We start from the raw sequence: 21814 nt of genomic DNA on the forward strand, positions 1-21814 counted from the left end.
ACTGTTTCTCCACATCATCAACATTTATGAGTGAATCTGGATTGGCATCACATTATCCTATCCCAAACTGAGTTCTGTCTTTATTATAAAGACAATATTGGTTATTTGGAGAGCTGCATTCAGCAGAGCAGACAAGTGTCCTGCAGGGAAAGTCTCCTACATGACTCTAAGGAAAAAAGTCCATTTCATTCAAGCCTGTACCCTCTAGGATCTTTTTCTCTTTCTATCATGACCTGTCTCCCAACCCAGAAGATAGAGTGTCTCTTCTCTTCCCTAAGTAATAGGGCGTGAAACTGGAGGAAATGGACCTCGTGAGAAATTAAGAGTGGTGTTAAAAAAGGAGAGAGAGACACCTTACAGCCAGTGAGGCTAAAAGTAGTGTAATAACCGGTAAAACAAGAGCACCACCTGCAGTTTTCAAGCCTCTCCCTTAAGAATCAAGAAGTCTGCTGGCACTCAGGAGATGAGATAAGAAGGGAGAAGCAGAGACAGAGGCAGGGTAATGGCTAGGGAACAGCAAAGCAGGAATGGAGGAAGGATGGCATACACCAAGGATATAAAGGAAGATTGAGGTCAACAGTTTGGTTCCTCTGGAGAAAGACAGAGGACATCAGCAGATAGAGTTCAGACAGAAGTGGCATACTCATGTCTATACAGCTATGTTTGCAGAGGGAATCCTGGAAGAACACATGAAAGGAGAGTATCTGTGGATGCTTTGCCTGGTGTGAGAGAAGTATTTGAAAGAGGATGTGGGAAATACAGGAAATTTGGAAATGAGACATGAAATACCAAAGAAGGTTGAGATGTTCAAACCTTGATAGACAAAACGGAGCCACTTACAATTCTTGAGCCTTTGACACTACAAAAATTATTTTGCTCCAACTTTGTGGGCAAAATGCATTCACTGACTGGCAACTCCCTTACAACCCCCTTCCTAGAAGAAAACAGCTTTTCTTGCTTGATCTGTTCAGCTCACTGTTACCTCACTTTCAGATTGTGATCTTCTCTCAACATGTAACAGGTAGTATTTTCCAATGCCCCTTGTCAGAAATGACTGGGCTTTGCAGGACATGTCACATTTAGTCATTCCTGCTCCAAATCCAAAATAAGCAGGGCACAAAGACAGGTGAAGGAGGAGGAGAATAAGGAAGGAACATGGCCAGGCTTTCACAGCAAGAGAGGAGATGCTGTGTAGGCAGTCATCCTTTCTACAGATAGATTCAAGGGATACTGTGTACTACCAAGGAAATAACCAATTAAAAGCCTCCTAAGACAGAAAATCCTATGATGAGTATCCTGGGTGTTGTGGGGCTTTCTTCTGTTATTGTAAAATTACTGCCTAAACAATAAATTTGACTAGAGTAAATAGGGAAATTATGAAGCACAAAAGCATCCAAAGATTAGCCTTTGGTGCTATAATCTTATGAGCAAAGACTGCCCTCATTTGCCCTGAGAAAATAAACAGGTGAAAACAAATGCAATCACCTGTGGGAGGGAGTAATGAATTTAACCAGCCTCCTCCATCTCCCATATTTAGGATTGTACTCTGCAAGTACTTTTCATTTGGTGGCTGCAGTCTTCTGTGTGAAACCTAATCCCCAAATACAGCACACAGGTCCTGAGGCTCACTTAATCTCAGACTGGCAAAAAGAATGAAAGAAGTGTCAAGGGTGTTACACAGCAGGCCTGCTAGAGCTTTAGCTACCTGGTACCAAAGGAAAAGATCCTTGGCCTTATCAGATCCCTTTGGTAAAGACTCTGCACATTCCTAAGGCTTGGGACCAGTCAGTTGGATAACCCAAAGCTCTGGGCAAGGCATATGAAACAGGCTGAATGCCTTTGATCAATGGAAAGAAGAGAAAAAAAGCCCTACAGCACAAATTACCACTATCTCCTACATGCTCTCTAATATTATGCTGCTAAGAAGATGTGATGAATTAGGAGTCAGGAATTCCTCCAGAGCAGAAGTGCTGATCAGATAACCTGTCCAACACTGCATTTTAAAAATAGTGTCCAGTTGATGATGATTTTTTAAGCTTTCTTGTTATTACTGATAATGTCAAGAAAGAGAACTGAAATAAATAGTGCTCTTTGCACTATTCTTTGCAGGTTCTTGCCTGTGCTGGAATGAGTGATAATTGTGCTTTTGTTTAGGATAAGCATTATTCTTATATATTCTCAATAATTTTTTTCAGTTGTTTTAGACCTGTGACTGCAAATTCCTAGAATTTTGCAGACCTTTTCTAAAGGGTCCAAAACAGAAATATTCATGTTATCACCAGGTGTAAATTTCTTCTGAAATATTGTCATGTGAAAATTGCAAAAATCCATAAACCTGAAAAGATGGGGAAAGCACCACCAGTTTGGTCTAAGCTCCTTGTAGAGGCTTACAAACACTGCCAAACAAGAGCAACATTGTGATCTCATTCAAGGAGTTTGCATGCTGAGCATAGTAGCCTGTAAAATAAAAAGCCATTATCTAGACTTACAACATTGTTCCAGTAACAATAGAGAATTAAAAGATTTTCTTTTCTGCATTATTTCATTCACAAAGATTATAAGGCAAAAGAAGAAAATGAAAAGGCACATACTGCAATGTTCTCCAAAGCAGAAACTGGCTGTGACCTCTTAAATGTTTTAAATTAATTTCTGCATTAAAGCTCCCTCCCCTTACCCGTGACTGTCCCTGTGGGAAACAAAGTTGTGCCATCTAGTGGGATTTAAACCAAGTCTTAACTGTGCATTCTCAATGGACACTGTGGACACGCTACAGACCTGTTTACATAATAGCATGGATGTTTTTTGATTCCGCTTTGCTCCCAAGTTCACATCCCTCCTCTGCCACAGATGCAGAAAGGGTCCTTTCACCCTACCAGTCTTTGGGCCAGAGAAGGGGAGGGGAACTTGCTTTTTCAGTTATCTACTCAATCCACCTTTCTTTTTTTTTGGCTTATGCATTGATGAGAAAGATGGGGAAAAATAATTTTCGTAAGTATGACTCAGTGTACTTGAGGAACCAAAGTCCCCAGGTTCCCCATGCATAAACGCTGTCACACTTGCCGAACAGCCAGCAGCTTTGGGACTCTGTGCTGCCCAGTTATGGAGTGGTGTACGCAGACAGAGCTGTAGCACAATCTCATTTCCTAGAATGCTTTTGTAACCACAGTTAAGCAAGAGCCTTGATATAGATTTGAGTACAACATCTAATCTTTGCCCCTTATGGACTTGTGTATCTTTATGACAGAAAGTGATTTTACAGCTTGCAATTTTTTTCTTCTGTGATGATCATAGTAGAGAGCCATATAATATATTACTTCAGTACTCAAATAGGTGCAAGTGTTGCAAGAGACCCATATATCTCTGTAAAAAACATGATAGGTGCCCTTGGGACTGTTGGCTATTGCCTGAGTAACAACAAGTGAATGAGTAACAACTCCATAAGAAGTTTTCAGTACTACTTAAAAGTAAAGTTCACTGGTCAGTCTTCAAATAATTAGCAACTCTTTTCTCTACAAACACAGAAAAAAGTGACCTTTTCCAAGGCATAAGCTGTTTTTCTCCAACTCAAATCATCCCCTGGAATAATTGGATCAGCTTTGGCAACTGGCAGACCTTTTGTCTTCTGTGAGTCAACATGGAAAGGAATCTTAAGAATGTTTTGGTCATTTCCTTTGGATTTTTATTTCTCTTTACTGCTTACTCAGGACTCCAGAGTCTGCAGGTAAGAGGGGAATCTCCCATTGGATATCAGAACAGCTGGTATGGAAGGGCATCAGGCTAACTGGTAGTGTGAAACACAATCTTTCCATGGTGTCTGTGAGGAAGGCATGCACAGTATTTTTTATGAGGTGTGTTAGGACATTTCCTTGCTGCAGGTTAATATTCTTCACCCAGATCTGCAGCATTTACTAAATATTTTATTCTAGTATTTCTCAAATAGCTCACATACTTGTGTCATGCTACTACTCTAGATCCACAAAATTTGTTTCAATGGAAACAGAAAACAATATTAACCTGAGATAACTTTTCTCAAAAGAAGATATTGTCAAATGGAAAACAATTCAGTTTCTGGAAAGGGTTTGTTTTGAATATTCATAAATTGCTAAGATTTTATAATAATTATTATTGTACAGCATTGTAAAATAATTAAAAATTATGCCCAAACGTTTTATAATAATTATTATTGTACAGCATTGTAAAATAATTAAAAATTATGCCCAAACTATTAAATAGTTTAAGTATAAAATTATACAGTAATATCTAGGCTCATGATATAATAGTAAAAAAATAGTATTTTTAATAAGGCAGTTGTGGCTTTACTGGCATTAACATCCTAAAACATAGTAGCAGAGATGGGTTTCTAGAATGACTTCAATACTCAGGTTACCATTAGAGCTCCCTTGCTCATCTAAAATAAAAGATTGAGTGTTTCTGTCACTGTCTACAAATGCTTCTGAGTAGATAAACACAAGGAGGAACTTGTCAGCCTAAAAGGCTCTGCTGGTCTAATTGCTGATAAATGAATAGAAGACATTGACAAGCAACTTTAGGCAGGATATTAATGTATGTATTGAATTTTCCAACTGGAGTGGGAATCTGTATGCCTTAAAGGTGGAACTTGATACATAACATGATGAACTTGTTTGCAATAATAATGAGTTTGACCTCATTTCAGGAAGAGGCCCGTCCTTGTTCTGTACATCTCTCTTCTCTCCTTGACCAGATTTTCTTTGCTGGCATTGTCAGATTCTGAACTCAGAGCTGTTCTGCAAAAACAGTCCCAAAACTGGATGGAGATATTATTAGTTGGGGAGACTAATGAGGCAGGGAAGAATAAACCCTAGAAGCTGCAAGTCAGTCCTACCATCTGAAACAGTTGGTTAGAGCTTGGTTCTGATAACACCAAGGTTGTGCGTTCAATGCCCATACATTGACCATTTACTTAAGAATAATATTGATGATCCTGTGAGTCCCTTCCAACTGAGAATATTCTGTGAACCTGTGAACCTGTAAGTACTGGAATATTAAATTTTTTCCTAATTAATTTCAATAGTTCACTACACAGATTCCCCCACCCCCTTCAACAACAAACCAAACCAAACCAACCAACCAACCAAACAAACAAACCTCTGTACATAACAAACAAAAACAAACAAACAAACAAAAACCCACCAAAAACAACAACAACAAAAAAACCCAAAACCAAAACAAAAAAACCCTAGACAGTAAAAATCATATGATTGTGGAAGCCTGACTTTTAATTTTTGGAAGTTGTAACTGGCAAAACCAAACGTGATATTTCAAAAATAAGACCTCTGAAATCAGGAAGCCTCTTTCCCTGTTTACACAACAACCATTCCAATTCTCAAACGCCTTGGCATTGCTCTAACAGAGACTGTCCTCACCTCACTGTCCTCCTCCAAGTGTGCTGCACGACTGCCACCAGAGTCCTGCATGACCAGACTGCACAGCCACTGCAGGCTTGGAAAGTGTTCCATGAAGCCACCAGCAGTTTCATTCCCCTACAATGTTCTCCAGTGCCATGCCCTCAGCATCCAGTCCCCCTTCCAAAATCATACTGAAGTATCACCTCTTAATAAAAACAATCAGGAAAACATTGCTAAGCAGCATAGAATTGCAGAATGGTTTGGTTGGAAAGGACTTTAAAGATCATTGTATTCCAACCCTCCACCATGGGCAAGTGCACCTTCCACTAAACCAGGTTGCTCAAAGCTCCATCCAGTCTGGGCATGAACATCTCCTAGGATGAGTATCCACAGATTCTCTGGGCAACCTGTTCCAATGTCTCACCACCCTCACAGTAAAGATTTTCTTTCTAGTATCTACTCTAAATCTCTCTTTTTGTTTGAAACTATTTCCATTTCTTGGCCTATGACTATCTCCCCTTGTGAAAAGTCACATCTCCACTTTTTAATGTCCCCTTTGAGTACTGTAAGACTGCCATGAGGTCTTTCTGGAGTCTTCTCTTCTCCTGGCTGAACAATCCCAACCCTCACAACCTGTCTAGGAGAGGAGGTCCCTCCCTCTGATCATCTTCATGGCTCTCCTCTCCAATAAGTGCACATCCTTCCTGTGCCAGGGACCCCAGGACTAGATGCAGTGCTTTAGATGGGGACTCACCAGAGCAGAGTAGAGGGGGAGAAACACTTCCCTTGCCCTGCTGGTCACACTTATTTTGGTGCAGCTCAGGATGCAGCTGGCCTTCTGGGCTGTGAGCACACACTGTTGCTCTTGTTCGGGTTTTCATGCACAGAATTCTCAAATCCTCCCCTGCAGGGCTACTCTCAATGAGTTCTTCTCCCAGTCTGTACTCATGTCTGGGATTGTCCTGACTCTTGAATTTGGACTTGTTGAACCTCATTAAGTTTGCATAGACCCATTTTTCAAGCTTGCCCAGGTCTCCCAAATTGATCTTTTCATTTCAACTTTCAGAGCATCAAGACAAGAGAGCTAGTTTGAGCATAAAACTATAAAACCTGGTTAGATCAGTAAAATGCTATTCCTTCTTTGTGAAAATGTGAGTGAATCAATTACTTCCAACGAGCAAGGGCCGCTGCAAACCTATTAAGATATTTGGACCTTGACCTCTGAAAATCTTAGAAATTATCAGACCTGTAGTTTAAAGCAAAGAATCTGCCACTATTGCTATGCTAGCCCTTGCAACACAGATCTGAGAATACTCCTGCCTGAGACAACAAATGAAGGCCAAGAAAAGAGGTTATCTTTCATTCAACCTGCTTTCAAAGAGAAACTCAAACAAATAACATGAAATAATCTAAATAATGACTTACCAAAGCTTTAAATCTGGGCAATCCTCACCTGGTTTTGTGTAATGTTTTCATAAATGGTCTATCATTTTGAAGAAGTTTCCAAGTCCATAACCAGGCTCTTTTGGGGAAATGAGACAATAATACCCAACCCCCAGATGCTGTGTCTCTTTATTTCTGCCCGAAGCCACTCTCTGTACACCACAATAATATGTACCTGTGATAAAATTTAATTGCTGTTTTTGTCCTTGCAGAGCAGTCTCAATGCTGAAGAAGGCCTGGGAGTTGCTTCCCTAAGTGTACTGTATGCTGCGCTCACCTTATCCTCCATGTTCCTGCCTCCAATCATCATCAAGAAGCTGGGCTGCAAGTGGACCATTGTAGTCTCTATGTGCTGCTACATCGCCTACTCCTTAGGGAACTTCTATGCTAGCTGGTAGGATTTAAATACTTTAACCCTCTCTGTCGTGTTCAAACAAAATATGTAAGGACAAGGTCTTTTCTTCTTTTGCTTCTCCATTTCCACTCTAACTCTGTGTTGCAAAGTAGAAAGTTGGATGCAAAAGGTGCTACTTGGAAGAAATCAAGATAAATACATCCAGTTTTATGTGGACAAGAGAGGTGAAAATGTGCAAAGAGTCAGAATGAATACATCCATCTACTCACCTGAAGTTACTTCTTTAACTCATGTTTGTAGCAGAGATTCTCCTTTGGGGAAAAAAAAAAAATTGTGAGTTTCATTTAAAAGTCAAAAGACTTCTTGGGTTGTTTTTGAAAAAGTTGAAGGGAAGACTATCTTCCAGACAGTAGCTCTGGGAGAAGAGGACCACAGGAGAAGGCTGACTCCTGCCTAGCTCTTTCTAAAGGTGGATGAACAACTTACTGCTCTCCAGTGACAAGGGTTGCAACTCTGTAGAGGAAAGTTGTCAATATCCATCTTCTGAAGTGCATGTGAAATTTAGTTCTCAGTTTAACATAGTTTAACTTATGAGAAGTTATGGCACATGAGCACAGACCTAGCTAGCCTGGCCTAGGCCTAGTCCCACCACAGTCTTTCATATGCTTGCACAGCCTAAACTTCACAAGGCTGGCCTTCTCTTGATTCTATGTAACAGATTTATTGTATCATGAAAAGCATAAATCTATTTCTTTGATGTCTATTTTTGCTGCTGGATCCTTGGGCAAATTATTATTATGCTAATGGTAGCAACTATACTAAATAAAGTGTTCTTTGGCAGGTACACACTTATCCCTACCTCTATGATCCTGGGATTGGGAGGAGCACCACTCTGGTCTGCCAAATGTACTTACCTCACTATTGCTGGCACTTTGTATGCTGAGAAAGCAGGAAAAAATGCTAAAGACATTATCAGCCAATACTTTGGGATCTTCTTTCTGGTGTTTCAGACTTCCGGCATCTGGGGAAATCTTATCTCATCCTTGATACTTAGCCAATCTTCCAACCAAGGTAAAATGTATTAAAAATTTTGGCACTTCTTTCTATAAACATCAACTAGTTATTGATAGATAAGAGGTATATTTCTGCAGCTGAGCTTTCATAGTCAGTGGAAGCAGGCACTTCAGATGAGAGTTAGCCCATCTGAGGATAGATATCTGAAATAGATGAGATAAATTTCTCTTTGAAAGTGTCTATTTTCTATCAAAAATCAGCCATAAAGAGAGTTCAGATAAATAGCTAAAAATTAGAACTCTATTGAACTCTGTTTGAATTCTACTCCTGTATTGCAAAGCATAGATTTGCTGCAGGCAGTGACAATCCTTCACATCTGACTTCTATTAAAAGTGGTTTAAAACAATAGACAAAATCTTTTTGCAAAGCTTGTAGTATTGGGTTAGTTTGCTGTTATGCATTCAAAATTAGTCAGACTGTTTGCTGGGCTTGCTGAAAATGAGTGTTCTACAGAGCTGTCAAGAAGAAATAGCAATAGCTGTTGGCAGGAGCCTGTGTGCTGGGGCTGCTCTGCTGTATTTCAGGCTCAGACAGTCTGCTGTCTGATGCCAATGCAGCTTGAAGAAATCACTGAGCAGTGGTGCCCTCATTTCCCATGCATGTAGTTGGTGTCAGTTTTAAAAGGGTAGTTATGAAGACAAATTAATATTTGGATGTTACCTTAGAGATTCAAAATGCTGTGGTGTCTTAACATTGCAGTCTCCTGCATATTCCACATCCTGTCAAAATCAAAACAGGATTGTTCTCCAGACATGGAGACAACTTTCCATATACACTGCTACTGTGAGTAGCAAGAAGTTACCTCTTTCTTGTCTCAGATAAGCAGTATGTCCTCTGAAGAGCTCTCAAATAGCTACTAGGTTAAAGCTAAATGTCATCTTTGTATCTTTGGATTTATGACAAAGTAGTTGTCACAAGGTGTGATACTAACATAGAATCATCCTTCCTTTAAACCTAAGTAACTGTAGGTGAAACACCATTAGAGCAGAATGCTAGCAGACTTTTCAAGTGCAGTGGAGCCCTGCTGACCTGATCCCAAAGACACATGATATCTCAGGAGGGACTGTCTGTTCTGATTTCACTTGCAGGGCAGAGGCAGTGGTACTGCTGTGGGGACTGTACAGACTGCAACCATTTGACTCTCCTCTGCCTCAAAGCATACATAATTTTAACAAGAGGAATGAAACACTGTGTTTTTGGTCTTTTAAATTCCTTCCTAGTTTTACTTTTGAGGATGTTCCTCCACATTTTAAAGATACTTATTTTTTTATCTATTACATAGGATTTCAGAAAATGCTGCGTTCATGTGAACAACTCTCAAAGCACATCTTCACAACAATGATGAGCAGTTATAACATAAGTTTCTCTACTGTGCCTTCTCTGTGAGACACAACTTGAATCTAGAGGGAACTTCTTTGCTAGGGCGAGGGGGTAAGAATCTCCAGTCACGCAATTCTTTTTCTTTCCTCTGAGGCTTGTGCAAAGGCATCCATTCATATTTTCATGTATCATGATCATTAAAATGTATCATTTTGCTGAGTACTAGGAAAGATACAGCATGTATCTGGAGAATCAAAATGCATAAAATTCAGAGATGTACCTACTCTAGATGTATTGCCTGCATCACTGCATCCAGACACAGCAAGGCAAAGTTACACCGTATGGTAATACCACAACTGAAGACAGTAATCAGTGTAAATTACAAGAGTCATCCTTCCTCACTCAACAATATTACAGTTTTAATTCAAGAGAAGCACTGCAAACCCTGCTTACAGCTTGCGTATGACTAATTGCATGTGCAGCTTCATCTTCAGATGATGCAGAAACTGATAAAAAACTTGTTTTACACACTTTCACACTTCATTCATGTGACTCAACTTTTGCAAATGGCAATTTTGCTGAGGGTCTGTAGTAGTAGTGACTATAATAAGGAAATTATTTTCTTTACATTATTATATTTTATCTTGTGTTAAACCTAAAGTTGTTTATGAAGCTGGTTAGACAGCTGATCTACATCACATCTTTAATGGGAAGCAATGAGGAAAAACACACTAAAAGTAGTTACACAATAAGCTGAATTGACAAATTATGGATCAGCTCTTCCTTAAGGAATCAGCCAAGGTACAGATGTACTGCCCTTGGACCAGAGACAAATTCTGCAGTCAAAGCACTAAAATTATTGTGTGGGGTTTGGATCATCCTCCTCCTGTAGACAGTTTATTCAGGGTTACATTTTGGGTTAGCCTTTGCTCTTTATGAAGAGGGTACTGGAGGAAATGGGCACAGTGTGCTGGTGAGAGTATGTGTGAGTACATGTGTGTTTGTGGCTTTGACCTGCAAAAAAATGATAGGACTGCACAAAACAAAGGTCTTACTCCAAACACTGCAGTACTGTTAGTTTCAAGCATGCTCTCAGAAAGTTATAAAAGCAGTAGTAAAATAATAAAGTCAGAAAAAGCAAGCTACTTGGAAGACTGCAATACTGAGTAATCATAATTTGAATTTATTAAAAAAAATGTTTTGAGGTGGTTTCTGTTCCTTTACCATATACAGAAATTATCTGAAGAGGGAAAATGCAGGGTGGCTGTAAGAACTGAAGTCCATCAGTCCCTTGCTGGTGTAAACTTGGAGACTTATCTCATGAGGTATTATGATTAAGAGGTAAAAATATACGCTCAAACTTTGAATACTGCAAATTCAACTTGGATTCAGTTTTCAGCCTCTAATTTTAGTCCCTGTCCTCATGTAACCATTAATTCAGTGTTCAGTCTCTCTTTTGTTTCTCTTAAACCAAATTTTTGTGTGTTAAACTGGGATTCTGAAGTTAAATACCTCTAATCAGGAAAGACTTGAAACCAGGACCAATCACTAAGCACTGGATTCCTTACACATAGTGTATACTTACCTGATCTCTCCACTGACCTGCCTTTCTGTTGGTTCGTAATTAGGGGAGATCTCAGAAGACAACCTGGAATGCTGTGGAGCATATGACTGCCTGACTGATACCACTAACAGCACTGGGTCAGAAAGACCCTCCAACTCCTTAATCTACACACTGGTAGGGGTCTATACTGGTGAGTAATCCACACAATCTTTAATCAGTATCACTGATGGAGAGGCTAGTACTAATGGAATCTAACATGGTTTGCAGATTAAGTTTCTGACTTTCTCCTTCAATCAAATTTGCTAAAGGAAAATTAAATATGTGAGAGCTATAAACAACTCCTTCCTAAATAATTCTAATGATTTTTGCCAGAGCTTCATCATTTTTATCTAAAGGAGAAAGATATTCTTTACATTTTTCACCTGGAATAAAGCTGAAGCCCAGTGTGGTAACCAAAATTCATCCAGGCAAATTGGCATATCTTCCATTTAGTAACTACAGCTGCTATAGACCTTCCTTGCACAAGGATAGAAAATAATTAAAAACAGGGAAGCTGATGCCATTAAAAGGAAAAATAGGTGTGCAAGGATTAACTGAGTGAGAAAAGTTCCAAGAAGTATCCCACTCAAAAGAAGTTATTCTCTGGATAAAGGAACGTTATCTGGTAAGGCAATGTTCACCTTAGCTCTGTTAAAATATTTTCAGAGTCTCAGAACATAGATGTAGTCTCTGTGCTGAGACAGAAGCATAGAATTTGCTATACACTCCAGCAGAGTATATGCGATCCAGGCAAGGCCAAGTCTCAGTGCACAAGGGCACTGCAGAAAACTCTCCCTCTGTCTCCATCTTCCACCTAATTGGTGGGAAAGTGTAAAAAATATGCCCCCACTCTCCTCCCAGAATGTACTGGAGCTGATGACTTTCTGCTAAAGGCATGTTTGTCTGTAAAATTTAAATTTAAATTTGATGACTAACATATACAGGACTTAGGCTTTGTGCATGCAAAGTGAATGCAACCCTGCTTCCTCCTGACCCTGCGCCAGTGGGGTTTTGTTTTTCTTTTAAGCTCTTAATAAAGGAGATGTCTTTTCTTACCTCAAGGGAAAGTAACTGGCTGAATATTTCATTCACAGACATTTTTTAAATGTGTCCTCTATTTGGTGGCTGAATTCTTGTTTTGGCCAGCCTGGGGAGAGACAATAATGGATAACTCTTCTGCTATTCCATTTTATCAAGGACTGTGAATGTTTCTATTTATGGTCATACCAACTGCTATTAAGCCATGCCATTATCTCCTATAATTGCCCTTGATTCATTTAACATATTTGTTACACATATTTTTTCTGAAGACCTGGATGTCCTGCTCTCATGCATTTATGTCCAGCAATTAGTCCAAAAGTACTCATAAACACTCTGGCAGAACCAGTAATAACTTGAATCATGAAGGATTTACAGCTCAGCCACAGTGGAGAACCAGGACACTGGAGAAATTTTAGGAGACATGGATGAAAAATAATAAGCAATAAAAAAATGAGGCAATTTATTGTAAATCTGCTGATGTATTTGGATATTAGAAGTTCACAGTAGAGACAATATCCATAAACATAACACAGTAGCACATTAAATAAGTAAAGTGAATGGAAAGAGGTGCCCAGTTCTCCTCTTACTCTGAACTGTAGTTCTTTCCATGGATGGAATTCTAGTCAGCATAAGTAAGGAAACATTATCATGCCCTGCATCTGTAATGAAGCAATCAATTGTGAATCTATGGTTGTCTCATGTATATTATGAGGCATGGCTACCTTCTTGATAACATGAAAAAAATTGTTTTGATTCACTACACAAGCAACAAATATGGATTTATAAATGAATGATAATTTTCTGATAAACTACTCCATATATTCTTTTATATGCTGCTTCTGCTTGGAAATTATGGGTTTAAAGCTATAACTTCCATCTTTTCAAGTTAGCTAGAGCTGCTCACTATCATCTTCAAAACAGCATATAATGCATACTCAAAGCATGGTTCTGAGCCAAAAAAAAAAAATAGGGCACAACATATACTGGGTTTCAAGACAGCATTTATTTTTCTTTCCATGTATTTGAAAGAAGAGCCCCGTTAGCCATGAAAACCTTGGCACTGGAAGTGAATACTCCTCTCTCTTGTTGATTTAAAGCCTTCTGATAGCTCCTGAGGGAGCTGTTTCTGGCCAGCTTCCATCCCTGTGCCCCTGGACTGCCCTGGAAGGGTGAGCCATCACCCTTTGTGGCTGTGCAGCTGGCCCGGCAGCTGTCACAACAGGCCAGCCACAGCTAAGCTGAGGAGATTTACGAGTGCACAGCTGTATCCAGAGGATGTGCATGTAGATCAGGCCTTGTTGTTTATACAGAAATGGCTTTACACTACAGTGCAATCTGAGGCTGCTGCCAAAATATCCCACAGAGGGCTAAGCATGCAGTCAGAACAGTAACAGCAGCAAGCGACTTCCCATCATTCTTTCAGCATTCCTCAGTTTTTCATGAACTTTTTGTTTTGTTTTGGTTTTTTTTGCAGCTAGTGGTGTGCTAGCTGTGCTGCTGGTTATGATATTTCTGGACCAGATCAAATCTAACCAAGCAGAGACTGAGAAAGAAAAACCATCCTTTTGGTCTACATTCTTAGCAACTTTCCGGCATCTTAAAGATAAAAGACAGTGTCTTCTAATCCCTCTGACAATGTACAGTGGGTTTGAACAGGCATTTCTTACTGGTGACTACTCAAAGGTATGGATGTAAATGAAAATATATTTCTTCCTGATTTTTTTGTGCTGTTGCATCTTACTATTACATCTGACCAATATTTACTTGTCAAATGAAGATATTTTTTTTAATGATGATTTGTGGATTGCAAAATTACTGCTTACTTCTACATGAATGACCCTTGAGTGACATCTTCAAACAGCAGTAGATATGTCCCTTGGAACAGCCTCAAAAAAAATGCAGTAGAGAGCTTAACTCACCAGTGGAGGCCACAGCAGAGAGCTACAGGTTCAAACTCTTCACCTTGTTGTAAATAACAAACTGGGAGAAAAGCCAGAAGCCAGCAAAGCTTTCATATCTTCCTTCCTCTTCTGGTTTCCCTAGAGCTTGCATAAATGCAAGTCAGTGCACATTCCACATATTTTATTTTGACAACCTTTACGGTAAGAGAGCAAGTCCTCAACATGGCTGGCTGAAAGCCCTCACAAGTCACTACCACAACAGGTCCAGAGCCTGTCAGATTGAAGTGATTAAAACCACTTCTGCTCCTCCAGTTTCTCAACAAACCTAGACATATAGCAGGTGTGTTCTCCTGGCTTTTGCTGAGAAAGCCTCAAAGGAAAGAGGGCAGCCTTCCTGAGCTTTTTCTTTCATGCTTAAGGTTTCAAAGCTTGCATAAAAATCAGATGGAATGGTGCACTTATTGCTGTGTTGGAACAGATTGAAAGAGGCACTCCATGGCAACCTGCACTGGTTATATGCTCTTATAGAAGAGGTCCTCTTTTTTTTTGGAGCTGCTCTGTCATGACCATAGTGTCAATTGTCAATTTTCATCTCTTGGGCAATGATGGGAAGGGCAGAAAATTCTTAATGCTACTTCCAGGAGTTTTATTTGTACAGCAAGCAGTGCTTGGATTTGTTCTGCTTGTTATTCCCCTGTTTGCATGGCATCAGTCTGATTGGGAACTGGGGTAGTAAAGTTGCTCCTGAAGGCCAGCTATGTCAATGCACCAGAGACTTGTCAGCAAACTCTCTAGCTGTGCTCTTTTTATTTCATCCATGCTGGCTATTTACCAAACACTTAGGCTAAGATCCCTGAACTTTAGCTGTTTATTTTTATCAAAGAAAATGTGACACCACTACCCCTTTTCTTCCAGAGTTTTGTGACCTGTGCCCTGGGGATACAATATGTTGGCTATATGATGATCTGCTTTGCAGGTATAAATTCCCTCTGCTCTCTGCTCTTCGGAAAGATCTCACAGTTCATGGGTAGAAAATTTCTATTTTCATTAGGTATGTAAACATTTCTTGCATGACTAATCACCACATGTAATCACATCCACTACTCCCTCCTTTGCATGTACAAAATGATAGCTTGCTGTCAGCTATCAATTAAAACCAAAGTCAATCTAAAGTCAGACTTCACAAACTTAATTAATGAGAAGAGAGGCAGCTCAGCTCACAGTTAAGCACTGTATTGCTGTCTTTGCCTTACATCACTTTGCTGATGACGTAAATTCAACCTGCTTTTGAGGGCTCTATCTATGCAGAAACTGCTCTTTATAGCTCTGATGCAGCCAATGACAAATGATCTTACAATGCAGATGTTGAGACTCACACTATCATAAGTAGGATTTCTCCACTGGGCTGAAACCTCCTCACCCTTATGGAGTGAAAGCAAGTTACTGTTGACCTGAGACTCAGGAAATTACAAACTTGGAAATTTGAGTGAAATTTCAGGAAGCTTTTTAAAGGTTGGCCTGCTGTCCTTTTTACTACTTGTTCTATAGGGAGAAAAGTAGAAGAAAGTAATGTATCAAGCTAGAATAATTTAGGGATTTGTGTATGGGACAGTAATTTTCATGTTGCCTTGAGAAAAGATTTGCATATTTAAGAACATCTCCATCTCCAGAGAACATTGTTCCAATGAGTAATGGAGGCATAAAAAAATACCAAGAAATACATATTTTGTGCCTCTTTATGCATTATGCATACTGAAGTGGACTAATATCTTATTTCCACTATGCAATAATTTGTATTATTAGAAATATCACTGAATAGATCAATATGCATCAAGACGTTCTAGGCATTTTGTCCACAGGAAATTTTAAACCCGGACAAGGAAGAAGAAATGTAAAGCATTTTCTGTTATAGTCACTAGCTCAAAAATTCTTCTGTCTGTTCTAGGTGTGTGTCTCAGTCTATAAAACTCAGATATAAAAAAAAAACCAACAAAAAAAGAAAACAAAACAAAAAAAAACCAAAACCAAAACCAAAACCAACAACAACAAAAAAACAAACAACCAAAAACACGTATTAGTAGCAATAAACAATTAAATCTCCCACAGAACTGTAGTGGTAGAAATGGAAGACCTCTGAACCTCTCAATTCTGTTTAGCAGTCATTTTACTCAGCCTGTGGGAGGAAAAATCTGTGACTCATTTACAAACCACTTTTCAAAAGAAAGACCCAAAGTCACCCTCTAGAAATCCCTAATTGTCACCACTGGCCATAAATGAAAACTTAATTTAAGACAAGGACAGCAGAAGTGTGTTTGCTGCCCCTTCTCACATGCCTCGCATTGTGACTGCAAGCCTTTCAAAAGCTACTTCTCCTACTCAGTGGTTCATATCCTTTGGGCTACAGCTATATGAGCTGAGGATCTCTCAGCTCAGGACACTGCTCAGAATTATGAATTAGACACTGAAAGGCCTGCATTGTCTTGTATGTCATGTGATATCAACTCAGCCAGCGCAAAGCTCAATGAACCAGAGATTTTAAGATTACCTTGTGTTTTTGTTGGGGGTAGAATAAAAAAGTGTAATCTACCACAATCTGTCCTGATTATAATTGCATCTATATTTCTCTTTTTTATTTCCTTCTAAATCAACAGCTGCAGTTCTGAACACAAGCTGTATAATAACAGTACTGCTCTGGAAACCTGATCCCAAGCAGCTTGCTGTGTTTTTTGTAATCCCTGGTCTTTGGGGTGTATCTGATGCTGTTTGGCAAACACAAACTAATGGTAAGTCCCAGTGACAATGAAATGTATTCTCTCGAGATATAAGAGTCTGCATCTTTGAATCTATGAAACAGTGCTGCATAACAATGATAATGGCTTTAAGACAGCATCTAAAATATGTTAACTCGTTGGAAAGCAGAAGAAATAGAGCAAGTTGGGAGTAAGAATGCAAAATACTCATTGAACCAATTTTTCCAACATGAAAAGAGAAGAATACTGCAGAAGACAGTAATGGGTTTTCAGAATAAATATTCTGGAGAAGTATAAGTATTTCAAAGTAATTTAGAAACTAAGAAGAATTATACTTTTAGTCTGTCTTTTGCAATAAAGGAGAACACTCTGGATAAAAATTAACTCAAAACTCAGCAACAAAAGAAGAAAAATGTCTGTTAGGAGATATTGGAAAAAATGTAGGAGAAAACCACAGAAAGCAATATTATGCAGCCAATTAACTTCATACAGCTCTGATTTACTCCATTTCAAAACTCATAATCCAGTGTGATAGCGCATAAGTAGGCAATAAAAAGGAGGAAGGTCATGGGGCACTTCTCCTTGGAGGAAGACTAAAAAGCTAGAAAGCTTTACCCTGGACAAGAGAAAAGCAGTCAGTAAGGTAATTAATTGTCTGGAGAAGGTGACTTGAAATTCAATGTATCTCCTAATAAGAGGACTAGTGGCACCAGATAAAGTTATCAGGCAGAAGCCTTTATAGAAATCAAAGTGAACAGTATTTCTCACACAATGCATAGTCAAAGTATGGAATTCTTTGCCAAAAAATTTAAGCTGGAATTATATCACATCATTACAAAATCACTTCAGGGGAAAGTTCTCCTCTGGGCACACATCAGGTTATGTGTCCTTCCTCTGATCCCTCTGGCTGTTTCAGGGCCTTAGAAGATTTCACCCATTAGATAAAGTGTCATGTTCCTCTTGGAGAGCCAGATGGAAAACATGGCAGTCCATTGTCTGTCACTGATAGTGATCTCCTTTCAAGCACGTCCTGCCTCTACACACAAGGACCAGCATCCTTCTCTGCCCCTCCAGCAGCTCCAGCTCATATCCCCTAGAGGAGAACTAGTTCATACATCAAGGGACACCCTCTCATCATCTCACATCCTTACCAGAGGCTTGTGCCTTAGGTAAAAATTTTAAATCAGTGCTCTTAATAATACTTAGGGTCATGGAAGGAGAGCAGTGAGGATTTTCTCTCTCTTAAGCAAAGCTGTTCATTCATTTCCTGCTTCTTCAGCTACAGGCTTTCTGACTGCTCTGCAAGTTTCTTCCTAACACTTTTGAGAGCTTATCTTAGTCTTCCACTAGAATAAAGGACCTGTCCTTTGTCCTGCTTCTGTCTTATCCAGAAAGCCTTGTCCATGGATACTGTCCTTCTTTCAGAATCACAGTAGGGGTTAGGGATGGAAAGGACCTCTGGACTTCAACTCCCTTGCTAAAGCAGGGCCATCCAGGCACAGCCACTTACTCAGGACCATGTCCATAGACCCTTTGATATTTTTCAGAGGAGGACACTCCATACCCACTCTGGGCAACCTGTGACAGTGCTCAGTCACCCTTATAATAAAAAAAAATTGTGATATTCAGAGGAAAGCACATATATTTCAACTTATGCTCATCACCTCTTGCCCGCTTTTCTTGGACACCACTGAAAAGAGCAGGGCTTTGTACCCTCTCTTCTAGGATTTACATAAATTTGAGATGTCCTTGAGAGCATTTTTCCTCAGTAAGGTCCCTGCATGACTGACAAAAATGTACCTGAGGCCCACATTAGGGAAAAAAAGGGGTAAGTATTGGAGAGGGCTTAAGTATTGGAGAAGGTGGCTGAGAGGTGACTGTAGTTTCCAAACCCCCAGATGTGGCAAAAACAGTGGACCGTGCTTCATGCTTACTCGATGGTGAGTGAGCTCTGCAACTATGTGACAGGATTAATCTCTGTTTGCAGCACTGTTTCATGTCATCTCCATTGCCAGATTCGTGCAAGATACTTGTCAAAATTTCACATTTGTGTGAAATTTTTCACATTTAGAAAACACCCAAATGTTCTTTTTCCTTGCATAGTGGGTTTTTTTTTTGTTTTTTTTTTTTTTTTTTTTTTTTTTGGTTTGCGGGGTTTTTTTTGGTTTTTTTTTTGTTGGTCTGTACCTTACTCAGCTGCTTCACAACTCCCATTTGTAAAATGATACAAAGTTCACTTTGTCATATTGTCACAGTGAAATATCAAGTGATGATGTAAAAGTGATGAATAGAGAGGTGCAGTGACACTACCCCACAATGCTGCATCCCAAAACAGGATCTTCAGTTTGTCATACCCACATAGGACTAAATGTCTTCTCCTGTTCAGAAGTTTCATGCAGATATACATCACATAAGAAATTCCCAGCATCAAAGACTATGAGGTGAGATATGACCTCCAAAATAACATGTCTGTGGTCCTTCCTTTGCTAAGCTCCCATGAGTGCTGTTTGGGCGCCAGTAGATTAATCAGTGAAGACACAAATGGCATTGTGCCCCATACTTAAAGCATTCTTTGGTTTGCTTTGTGCTCCTGTGGATATTTAATACTTGAGTACCCCCTAGAGGATATGTTGGCTCACAGTGGATGAGTGACTTCATCTTATAAAGTTTTCCTGACATGTTTGTGTTTGTGTGTGGACATTCTCACTTATTTCCAATGAAAGCTACTTCATTTCAGAGTGTGTAGTGCTCTTTTTTACCTAACTTGAGCACAGATGCTGATATTACCCACTGACAAAAATTCTACCTGGGCATAACCATTGTGTAGCACGGAACTATCAGGATGACTACAGTAAAACCAAGTTCTTTCTGGGCTGACTTGTGTCTTTAGAAAGAATATGAGTCTAAAGAGTTTATAAACCTAAACTCTAAAATAATTTCTAGCAGATGCCTAGTAGTACCAGGGCAACAATTAGGAAAACAGACAGCAGCAGAAAACCAGGATAATTTCCATGGAAGTGAACTGTAAAATTTCAGAACTAGCAGCCTCTTCACTCACTCAGCCCAGCAGGTCCTGCTGAAGCTCATCCAGGCAATTTGCTTCAAAATAGCAAACAAGTACCAGCTGAAAACCAGAGAACCTTTAGACATAGAACTGCCATGGCATCAGAAACCTTAGTAATATCTTTCCAGAAGATAACACTGGGCACATCAGGAAATCAGAATGAACAATTTGTACTTTTTCATTTATTAGGCAAAACTATGAAGGACTATCATATCTACACTCCACTCAGCCAGTTTAATGAACTAAGTACATCTTGTGATTCACTTGTCCAGATTTTCCATCATGCCCAAACTATTCAGTAAATGTCCTCTTGCAGTCATCAGGACATATAAGCTTTTCGTACAGATGAAGTCTCCCCCTGCTTAACAAAACTGAAGGGGTAGCTGAGTCTACTCAGATTTTCAGAGAACTTTGCATTCTTCTTTGCCTTTTGGCTGAATGGACATATTTCCAACAGATGTGTTGTTAGGCAAATGGGTGAAAAGAGTCAAAGTTCATGATATTCTTCTCCTTCCGTCTGTGCACACCATGTCTGAGTGAGAATAAATGTCCTGTTCTTTATCACCACTAGTGCTAGCTCAGCACCCAGAGGAAAGCAAGCTCTCTCCTCTTCCCTGTGTGCTTCACTAGTCAGACCTGGAAGCTGGAATCCCTCCCTGGATTCCAGTGGTGGGTGTGCAACTGACTGAGCTCATTGGGGGCTTCCCAGTGAACACAACTTCATTAGGATGATCAGTTGAACTGAGTCTCTATGTCAAGAAAATTTTCCAGTTGCTGCCTGGAAGTTCTGTATACATCAAGGATATTCTATTTTCTAACCCATCCAGGAGCTGAAAATTCGAAAACCTGGTTGATTAAGAGAGACGTCTTACCCGCATACTTAATCTGGGCCCATGTTGTGAAAACTTGTAAGGATTTGGTATGAGCTTATCAACAGTCATACACAGAGACTCCACAAAGTCAAGGCCTCCTTTTCCTCCTTACTTGCTCGTTCACCAGTGCAAAACCCTTGATTTTTGTAGCTAATAGTTTGAAAAAAGAAGTCCTGCCATCTTACTTCAATAGATCACATCCTTTTTTCTTTCCTCGCATTTTTGTTCCCCTTTTCTTCCATGTTCTCTATTTTGTCATGTTTGTTTTGTTATTTCACTTGTTACAATTCACAGAAGCACAACAAATTTTTAAAGACAAGGCTTGTATTTTCCTTTCTCTGACATTTATGAGGGAGTGTCTGTCTTCCCCATTGTGTTCTATTTATTCCCTTTGCAGAAAATATGTGGTTACAGATCTAATCTTCACAAGACATGTTTTTCCTTCCTTTCTTCCTTCCTTGCAGCACTTTATGGCATTTTATTTGAGAAGAACAAGGAGGCTGCCTTTGCAAATTACCGTCTCTGGGAATCAGTTGGATTTGTCATTGCCTTTGCTTACAGCACCAAATTGCAAGTCTACATCAAAACATACATTGTACTGTCTGTGCTTGTGCTGTCCATGGTGACCTACGGAGCGGTGGAATACCTCGAGGCTAAGAGCTCCCCTGGGACACCTGCTGCTACAAAGAAGGAAAATGGAGGAGCCCACTCCCAGGAAACACACATGTAATCCAACAGGGCCAGAGTGATGGAGGCAAAGAAAACTGGCCAGCTCCTTACAGGCATGCCTCCAAGGGTGTTCCAGTGTGTACTGTATCCAGAAAGAAGGTAAAGGAACAAATTTCAAGGCCATTACAATGCAAATGTCTCAAGAGTAAAAACCTTCTTTGACATCTCACCTTTATAAGGGAAGATTATCTGACTTAACCCTTTCATGCATATGATCAACTAATTAATAAAGTCTTAAGAAATCTAAGCAAGATTCCTAAAGTCCTCACCTTTTT

The 21814-nt window shown here is 39.6% G+C and overlaps 1 protein-coding gene across 5 annotated transcripts; it reads left to right on the forward strand.

Annotated features, from left to right (window-relative positions):
- The first annotated feature begins 3428 nt into the window (after positions 1-3428).
- Positions 3429-21790, forward strand: UNC93A (unc-93 homolog A). 5 transcript variants are annotated; one of them, XM_064414018.1, is made up of 9 exons: positions 3431-3721; positions 7043-7224; positions 8027-8256; positions 11208-11333; positions 13698-13906; positions 15040-15175; positions 16776-16907; positions 20766-20857; positions 21275-21790. In XM_064414018.1, the coding sequence occupies exons 1-9, from the start codon at positions 3635-3637 to the stop codon at positions 21434-21436; spliced, it is 1356 nt and encodes a 451-aa protein (XP_064270088.1). In that variant the 5' UTR covers positions 3431-3634; the 3' UTR covers positions 21437-21790. The 5 variants fall into 5 exon arrangements, with proteins under 5 accessions (XP_064270090.1, XP_064270088.1, XP_064270085.1 ...); XM_064414015.1 differs by having other exon boundaries at positions 20766-20846; XM_064414019.1 differs by lacking the exons at positions 20766-20857; positions 21275-21790 and adding an exon at positions 19130-19552 and having other exon boundaries at positions 3432-3721.
- The last annotated feature ends 24 nt before the right edge of the window (positions 21791-21814 follow it).

Source organism: Passer domesticus, chromosome 3, assembly GCF_036417665.1.
Source record: "Passer domesticus isolate bPasDom1 chromosome 3, bPasDom1.hap1, whole genome shotgun sequence".
Lineage (NCBI taxonomy): Eukaryota > Metazoa > Chordata > Aves > Passeriformes > Passeridae > Passer > Passer domesticus.

What these genes read in the sequence shown, in the direction of transcription:
- UNC93A (XM_064414015.1), top strand. Translation starts at nt 3,635, where the DNA reads ATGGAAAGGAATCTTAAGAATGTTTTGGTCATTTCCTTTGGATTTTTA. An exon ending in ACTGGTAGGGGTCTATACTG is followed by an intron (nt 11,334 to 13,697) that starts GTGAGTAATCCA and finishes TTTTTTTTGCAG; the next exon opens with CTAGTGGTGTGCTAGCTGTG. An exon ending in TTGGCAAACACAAACTAATG is followed by an intron (nt 16,908 to 20,765) that starts GTAAGTCCCAGT and finishes TAACCCATCCAG; the next exon opens with GAGCTGAAAATTCGAAAACC.